This window comes from Gambusia affinis, linkage group LG07 (assembly GCF_019740435.1).
Source record: "Gambusia affinis linkage group LG07, SWU_Gaff_1.0, whole genome shotgun sequence".
Taxonomy (NCBI): Eukaryota; Metazoa; Chordata; class Actinopteri; order Cyprinodontiformes; family Poeciliidae; genus Gambusia; species Gambusia affinis.
The window spans coordinates 1,405,057-1,414,165 of NC_057874.1; the positions used below are offsets into that span (position 1 = coordinate 1,405,057).

General features: G+C 41.6%; 1 protein-coding gene across 8 annotated transcripts in view; it reads left to right on the top strand.

The window, feature by feature from the left end:
- chl1b (cell adhesion molecule L1-like b) overlaps positions 1-5,654 on the top strand; it is a 98,845-nt gene extending 93,191 nt beyond the window's left edge. For all 8 annotated transcript variants that reach the window (XM_044122277.1, XM_044122275.1, XM_044122274.1 and 5 more), the window contains one exon: positions 1,521-5,654. In XM_044122277.1, the coding sequence (XP_043978212.1) occupies positions 1,521-1,725 (205 nt within the window). In that variant the 3' untranslated portion in view covers positions 1,726-5,654. The remainder of the gene's footprint in view (positions 1-1,520) is intronic.
- The last annotated feature ends 3,455 nt before the right edge of the window (positions 5,655-9,109 follow it).

Sequence of the window (9,109 nt, forward strand, 5' to 3'; positions counted from 1 at the left end):
ATATGTATGTAGGGAAGTGAAGGAATCCTCATGATCAAAAAGCTGACAGCCAGGAAGATGAACTGCAGTTTTAACCATTGAAAGCAACACTGAACATCTCTGTACATGGAATACAGCGCTATATTAGCAAATATTAACTTCTACAATTACAGGTTGCATTTATCACAGCAGCTGTTAGTCATAGCCAACTGAATTAATTTACAAACTCACTGTGATAGAACATATTTCTGCTACAGGTAAGAGAACTGCTACTGATAACACCAAAAAGTCTGACATGAAAGCAGACCAGGTTCAAAAAGTTTGGCATCATTTTTGCTGGAAGCCAAATACGATTGATACTCCTCTGTAAGGAAATGGCAGCAGTCAGCTAGCTTAGCTTTGCATAGCGTTTTGAGTCATGACTGTAAATCATAGCTCTGTGTTTAGATTCACTAGCACTGTTTGCCTTGTTGGTTTAGAGTTTGTCCCTGTATTTGCTGTGACTCCTGAGTTAAAAACCACCAGCTGCTCCTGACAGAACACAACTCCAACCACCTGGGCCATCCGTATTTTCTTATTTTTGCTATTTTGTGCTGTAGTCCATGTTAACAATCACATATTACCTCATGAAGTAATATAATGTATTCACCTATTTGTGAATCTGTTTGTAGCTTGAGAAGCTGAAATAGCTGGGCACAATGATACTGGGCAAACCAATGACAGGTGTTAGCCAAACAGCAGGCAGTGTTTCTTCAGCATTTATTTTCAATGCCACTGATTGTCTGCCAGGCTGATTGATTGGCTTATAGGCTTTACTCCCAAGAACTAGAACAAGGAAGACTGTAGATGTCGTTTGTTAAAGCGTCAGCTTTCACTGTGCGTATCGATGCACTTTAAAGTATATTTCATGTCTGAACTAATGAAATAGGCAGTTCTGAATGTTTTTAGAGGAAGCCTCAAATAAATCCTAGATTTGAGTAATTTATGGGCCTACAACCTTGAATACCAGGCGCTGTAATCATAAAAAGCAACAAATATAACTCCTGGTCCTGATGTAAGACCAGTACTGGCTACAGATACTTTCAAGATCAAAGCTAATTGTGCAGCTTCCAACATTCAGTAAACTCAACACTTCTGCCTATTTTGTCAAAGCCTCTGCAATCGGCTCCTGAATAAGCAGCTCTTACATAATGTTACATAGAGTATTCTATGTAACACTTTGCATTACAGGATGACAGCATGAGCAATCCCATCACCAGCCTCGACCCAATGCACCCTCCCCTCTTTATGGCTCATCTGTCTTCTTTTATAAAAAATACATTGTTGCATGTTGAGTCCAATATGTTACTTTGAGAATCTATGAAAGCATCTGTGATTATGATCCATCGGTCAGTCTGAGGTAGAAGTCGGTGTCCCTCACTCAAACCTGGGTGGAGGCAGCGATAGCGCCAGCCTGTACCTCCATCTCTCCCCTATAGCCCACAGAGCGAAGCTCCATGTGGAATGCTGGGAAATCTAAACCCACTGTGCCTCTCCCACAGCGACAACGACGAGAAGCCGCTGAAGGGCAGCCAGCGCTCCCTCAGCAGGGAGATCAAGGCGGCAGACAGCGGGGACAGCCTGGTGGACTACGGCGACGAGGACGTTCAGTTCAACGAAGACGGCTCGTTCATCGGCGAGTACGGGAGCCGCAAGGAGAAGAGGGTGTCGGCCGAGGTCAAAGCCTCCACTCAGACCCCAGCGTGAGGAACAGAAGGCCCAGCCAGCAGCACTCTACCCACATGGAACCAACAAACCCAGGAGGACAGAGACGTTATCGAAGACTGCCGAACATTTTGTGTCAAAACGTAATGAGTCATTGCCAACTGCACACTGCCATACTCATTCTCTAAAGCTCTGCTCCTTCACACTGCAACACGAGCATTACTAAATACCATGTATATATAGTGTATATTGTATGTGTTGAGTGTTCCTTTTTTTATAATTATTATCACAAAAACTTTAGAGGTGGTGATTTGTTTTGTATTATTTTCTCTTCATGTTGGTGTTTTCAGCTGCACTCTGGTTTGTACAAATGGTGAACTCTCACATGGCGTTCTGTCATTACATGAACCACTGATGTCACTGTGTTGCAGGCGAGTGGGGAGAAGTTGATATTTTTCCAGTCGAGCAATTATTACTGACCTTTTTATATCTGAAACAATTCATTAAATTTGATGTAATTTGTGTATGAAAGTTTGCCTATTAACTTATTTTTCTCAGTGGGGTATACCTGACAAAATAATGAGGAAATCTACATATCACTGCATCACCGTAGCTATCCTGCTGAGGCAGATAACAGCTTCAGTCTTTGGTTAATGTGAAGCACCTTCTCCACTGGACTCCATGGATACCCATGGACCATTGAAGAGTACAATGGGACTCTTTGCAGATCCTTCCTTCAGTTTTTTGGCACCACTGCAGGTTTTGGTAAGCGTGGGTGTTTTCACATCTGATAGTCCAGTAGACTCAATTCGATTGGGAACCAAAACTCCAACATTTGTTCCATTTTCAGCTGCTGTGGTTCACATTTCCCACTGAACTGAGTGAAACAAATCAAACCCTCTGAGCAACCCAAGAACCACAGAAGAATAGAACATAAAACCTTCTGAAGAAGACTCCTAGTGTAGATTCTTTCTTCACAAATTGTGAACAAAATTTTACTGGTTGTAGTTTTTTTCTTTTGTCTTTGGTAAAAACTACAACCATTGTTTCCCCAAGCGCTAGACTAGCATGTTTGTTTTGCTTGTATTTATCCAGAATGTTTTGCACTGTAGGCTGCAGAACTGTTGGTAGAGCTGCTGCCTTGCAGCAAGAAGGTCCTGGGTTTGTGTGGTTGTGTGTCCTGTCTGTCTCTGTGTTGGCCTGCGACAGACTCAGACACCTGTCCAGAGTGACCCCGCCTCTCACCCGAAACGTTCACTGGAAATAGACACCAGCACCCCTCCTGACCGCACCAGAGACAAGGGTGTTAGAAAATGGTTGGATGGCTCTGTACTGTAGTCTGCTTCCAGCTCTTGAAGTGGTCTCTGGTCTGCTTGCGTTCACATCTGTATTCAAAGTGCACTAGAGTTCAGTTCAGTCCAACTTAGACCAGAATTAGTTTTTTGGTCTGAGTTTGATTACACATTCACACCTCCTTAAACAAACTGGACTGTCTGTAGGCAAACAGACTGCAGTTCAGTTAAAGCGGATTGAGGATGCTGTGAATACACATGGTGAGGATCACACAGGTTGGCTACAACTGAACCAGACAATGACTGTCTAGAGTGAGACTTAACAATGGAGAAAGGGTTTTATTTTTCAACATATTCCTAAAATAATGGCCTAGGTGATTTTTGGCCAAATTTTTTTTTTATAGCCTAAGTTTCCTTTGGAATTAAAAATAGGTTCTTTTTTTCTACAAAAAGTACTTGGGCCATTATTTTAGTACAGTGATGGTGTATCAGTGCCAGGTTTGGAACATGTGGTTCATTCCAGATGATCAATGATTAATTATTTCAGTTTTCATAAAACATTCCAGACACTGATCTTTAAATGAGAAACCTCTGGCTGAGACAAGTAAGCTCAGGAGATTTTAGCAGCTGTTTCCCACTCCAGCAAATCTGAAGTTCAAATCTACAGTCAGCTGTTATTTGGCTTAGAAATAACCTTTCTGGTCCCTCAGTGGGGAAATTCAGGCAAACCTGCAGCAGAGTGACAGGCAGGTTGAGACTTAGACTCACACCACGACTTAAACAATATACAAAGTAAAATCCTGTTAAAAAGCCTGGATACTCTGATGATGCAGCCTAGCAACAGTCAAATGAAGCAGTTTGATCTGATGGGTCAAGATATTACAGCTGGACGTCACGTCTCAGGTGTGTGTGTGGGGGTGTGTGTGGTTGTCACATTCCTCGTTGATCTGAAAGGACCATCTGGTGGTGCTTGATCTGAAAACTGCTAGTTGGAAATTAATATTTTAATTTTCATCTAAAGTGCCTTGGAAACGTATTCCTAGCCCTTGAAATTTGTACATTTGTGACATAACAACCACAAGCTTTAGTGTAATTTAATGGGATTTTTATGTGACACCAAAATTCTATTTGATTTTCACAAATGAAAATGTAGCATGTAGATACATAACAGGTAGAGGAAAAACTCATTGAGATTTAAAGTCTTGTTTATTAAAGCATCCTGGGCTATTCAGCAGCAAAACTAGATAAAACAAGACAATTGCAATTTTCTTAAAGTGATAAACAGCCTGAAGCATTACTATCTTAAGTAAGAATTGTCAAAAGTTTCCATTTCATTTAAAATAATTAAAGGAGGCTTCTACTTTTTTTCATCTAACATCAATTCAACTACAGCTGAAATTAGTGTGACCAGGCCAAGAAACCTGAAAAACATCTGCATAGCAGTGAAAAGAGACTTTATACTGTGAAATAAATTGTCCTCAGAGCAGCAAGAACAATGCAAACAAGGCTGGTCTCAAAACTGAGCCCTGGAGGACTCCACAGATTAATAGGGGTTAGTTTTGATTTGCTATCTCCAGTAATCATCGGGCCAGAAGCCACAGTACACTGTGGACATTTCATCAGTTCATCACAGTGGAACATACGTACACACAAAGAACAAACGGCAAGAAACACACAGTCACACCAACAGGCAATTTACATCCCAACAGACACAGGAAAACATGCAAAATAATTCAGAAAACATTCAAAATAAATTTTAATGAGAGGACGTCTGGCAGTGGATGTTTTGCTATTAGAGCAAAGGAAGTCGGATACAAACACACAGCTTACTTTTAAAATTTGTTTTTCCGAAAAATATAGATACAGTGTATAATTTCCCTTCCACTTAATAACTATACACCATTGTGTTGCTCTGTCACATTAAGTCCCATAAAATACTTTAAAGGTTTATGGTTGGAAGGTAAACAGAGCGATTAGAGAGGTTAGGATACTTTTACAAGATATTGTAACTACACAGATTCAGGATTTTTATTGCACACACACCTGTTGGCTGACACCACACTGAACAGTTTCAACTGGCAGTCATCACAGAGCCTGTAGGTGGCGCAGAAAACCTCAAACTGTCAATAAGAATTGTGTTAATGTGGGACCAGCAATGATCATTTCCATCTAATGCCTGAAATGAAAACGTGAAACTATCCCTTTAAAGGGTTTTTCTTTTTTAAAGCAAAATAGAATGTGCCTCAGACTGATCAATAACATGATCACCAACATGATCACCAACATGTTTGGACCGTTGAAAAAAAACAAAAAACAGAGTCCTGGTTTCTTACCTCTCTGAGTCAGACCATTAAAACCACAGATTCAGAATTCAGCTGAGTTTCTTTTATTAACATTTTCCTGTTAAGTTCAACCCAACCTGGACCAAAAAGCCTTCCTGTAATCAGATTACTTCATCTGGCTGCAGATGCTTGTCATTCACCTGTTTCAGTCATTCAGTAGTTTTTCAGTGAAATGTCTTAAAATGCCTTGTTATCTCCACACTGTCATGCAAAACACACTTCTGTATTCATATTGCAAATAACCAACACGATGTGTTCTGTAAAGATTCAGCCATTGCATGTTATGAATGTTAATCTGTATTCTTTTTTTATGCCATTAAATTGCTTTACTTTCCTATATTTGTGGTCTCCTCTGTCTGTCTGACCGGAGGTCATGAATGCTCCTTCATCACTATTTGCACGTCCCAGATATTAAACTCTCCTTGAATAAATCTGTTGACCTTTTACCTGCAGGACGGAATGGAGACAAAGAGGTCAGTAAAAGCCACTTTGCTCCCTCTGAATAAACTGCAGGGTGTTTGATGAGCTCTTCCAGTTTGGAGGATCATTTTCACCACCGTCACTCCAGGGGTGAAGTCTCAGTTTGAGTCGAGCGTCACGTTTGATCACTTTGGTTGCAGGAGAGAAAATCAAAGCAGCAGGCAAGAGGCAGAGGCTGGATGAAGGAGCAAGAGCTGTAATCATGTCTGAAGGTTGATATTAGGGAGAGAAGAGCCTGAATAGGACGGTTCTGACCAAATGGGCCACACCTGCTTCAAATACTGCTAAGCTCTCCTCATTCAACCCTGAGGTGTCGGCAGGGTAACCGTGTTCTTTCTTATGTGTATTCAGTTACATTAGGCAGTGCCAGGCCTCTGATACTGATCATATAAACATACAAACAGTTGTTCAATGCAACAAACCCCAACAAGAAATACATTTTATGCCTTTTTTTGGATTCCACTTTATCTCAGTGGCCCATACTAGACGTGACGGCCCTGCTGTGTGGCAATGTGGCCAGTAAATTGTTTATCAATTCAGGTCCTTGACTGTGGGAGGTGCCTCTGATTACGTGGCCACCTGGATTGTATTTAAGGAGCCCCGTTCCACTCTTGAGAAGAGGCAGGTGCAGACAGAAAGAACCAGGACCAGAGAAGATCCAGGGCCCAGTCGAGTCCCAGGCCCAGTAGGATCCAGAGGCGCCGCCAGCAGATCGCTTGACACGTTGTGGGAGTTGGGAGCAGAGACCCGTGAGGGCCAACCAGGTCTATGACTGGAGGACCAGGCTGAGGAATCACGCACTGGAAGCACTTCTTGGGCTGCCGCTCATGGACAGTAACTTTTAATAAACGCCTCCGACGGGCTAGAAATGTTTCTGGTTGCCGTGTCCTCCCTATTTTTTGTTGCAGCCATCTGAGCCGGGCCGTAACGTAGATAATAGCTGTATACAAAAAATACAGATTAAACATTCATTATTTTGGCACCCCCTCTACAGTGGTGCCCATATATGGCACACCAGATTTCTGTATTTAAAAACAGTTCATGAAAACAGAAACTGTCCACTAGAAAACATTTTTCTGCCTTCGCCCCTCCACCACTCCACCAGGCAACATGCTGGATTTCTGTAAGTCATTTTTCTGCCTTTGATTTGGTTCACTGCCCACAGATTTCTGTAGTTGGTGGCTATATTTCAGTGATAATTAAGTTCAGAAAAATCCTAATGAATACAAAATACAAAAGATGCCGACTGGAAATATTTTTTCCACAATCATTTAGGTAGGGTGACCAAACGTCCGTATTTCCCGGGACATGTCCTGTCCTGTCCCGGGCGTCCCGGGTTATTTTTAGAAAGTGAGGAAATGTCCTGTTTTTTGCAGGACCCGGTCCAACGTGTCGTGGTGTCCCCCCCCCTGCTGAAAGGTGTCCTGGTTTTCCCAAATGAAAATGAAAGTATGGTCACCCTAATTTAGGCACCCCCTCTAGAGTGGCACCCATTTGCATCACATACAGTGCATTACCAGATGTTGTGCCACTAGGTGTCACTAATGGACTCTCTGGAAGACATTCTGAAGCACTGGTGGTGTTTCTATATACGCAGTCAGAGCTGGTGTTGCCACTTCCTGCGCCTCATTGTTCAACTCAACAGTTTGCAGCTTTCTAGAATAACATTGAAAATGACCTCACACAGGGAAACATGTGAGGAAACTGCAAAATGCCAACAGTTTTACTCATTTCCTGTGCAGCGCTAAAGAGATTCTGCTGATTTGGAAACCATCATCATTCAGATATCACTTAGCCAGATTCAAATAGGTCTGCTAAATCTCTGGTCACATTTAATAAGCAATACTCCATCTGGAAGACCAAGAGAAAAAAAAAGTGTTCTTTGTATTCAGCATTGGGCCTCCATGGGCCAGATGTTAGAAAGTAGCAATAGGTCTATGGTAATCTCTGCAGCAGAGGACGCTGAGGCTGCTTTGGATTCATATCAGTTACTGGCTGGCAGATTGCAGAGATACTTAGAGGGGAAGGACCAAAATTACCTCAGAAAGTTCTAAAGCTGCAGCTTTTTTTCAAATTACCTTCAAGTCACAGTTTACAACTGAACCCTTAAGTTTAGATACCCCAACTAGACTTTCACTTTTCAGTTTGCTGTGTTTAGTAAAAGTAACAAAGAAGGCAGTAAAGTAAAAAAAGTTTTGGATGAGTCATGTATGCATCATATTTGATTCCAGATTCGCAAATAGAAAGTTGGACTTTTTTTTTTTTACCAACTTGACCTAAAAATCCAATATGGCTGCTTTGCATGACGGAAATCCACTCTAAGCACTTTTACCTCAATAAATCCTTCACATGCATTATGACAGAACAGCTTATTTACATGGAATTTTGATTTCATTTCTCATTTAATGAAAACATTACAATTGCAAAATTATGTTTTTTCAACATTAGCAGAAAAACTATAAAGATTTGTAATGGGAACACAGCTTGTGATGCTTGTCTTAAAGAAACAGGCAAATATTGGGACACCTGTCACTCAACCCTGACTAACAACCCTGACTTGATTCAACATGCTGTTGAATCAAGGGGGCACAATGAGGACTCTAACTCCACCACGTCTCTGGATTTGTATTTAGAGCAGAGAAAACCCTGAGAGTGACAGAGATGAGCCACCAGGTCCCTATTTTGGTGTTTTCAGTAAATCATAGGGTCACTCTGTTAAATGAAAGATGTTATTCGGACGACACCTCTGGTTGCGTTAGAGGTGAAAGGCATAAAAGTACAGCAGCATAGACTTAAGCAGTCCCTTATGCTTCAAAGCTTCCATATCATGTCACAACCCCCTCAGTCCGTTACAATAGCAATTTCAACGACTCTGGAAAAAAAAGAAAAAAGCTCCATTGTGTGTGTCCGTGCTGCTAATGGAATTCTCAGCAGGGAGTAGAAGGCTAGCCTCTCTCTTTGGGTATCACCATTTGTAGAGTGATGAATAGAGCAGAGAGAGGGTCAATCACTTCAAGCACAAGGTGGACTTCCAAGAGCCTCTCTGACGTGAGAGAGCCTTTTCCCCCAGACAAAGCACTCCAGCAGCGTTTCATCAAAATCAGAGGTATAAATAATACAACACTCAAATGAACGTCAGAATTGCCTGGAAGGTCTTGTACTAGACCGGAGTTAAAAAATGATACCTGCATTAAGTAAAAAAAAGCAGTCTTTTCTTCTGCCATATAAATGTCTTCTAATCCAACAGAGCTGTGAGGGAAGCAAAGAAAACAGATCAGATGTTCGCTCACTGTAGGGATGATGCATCCGCCA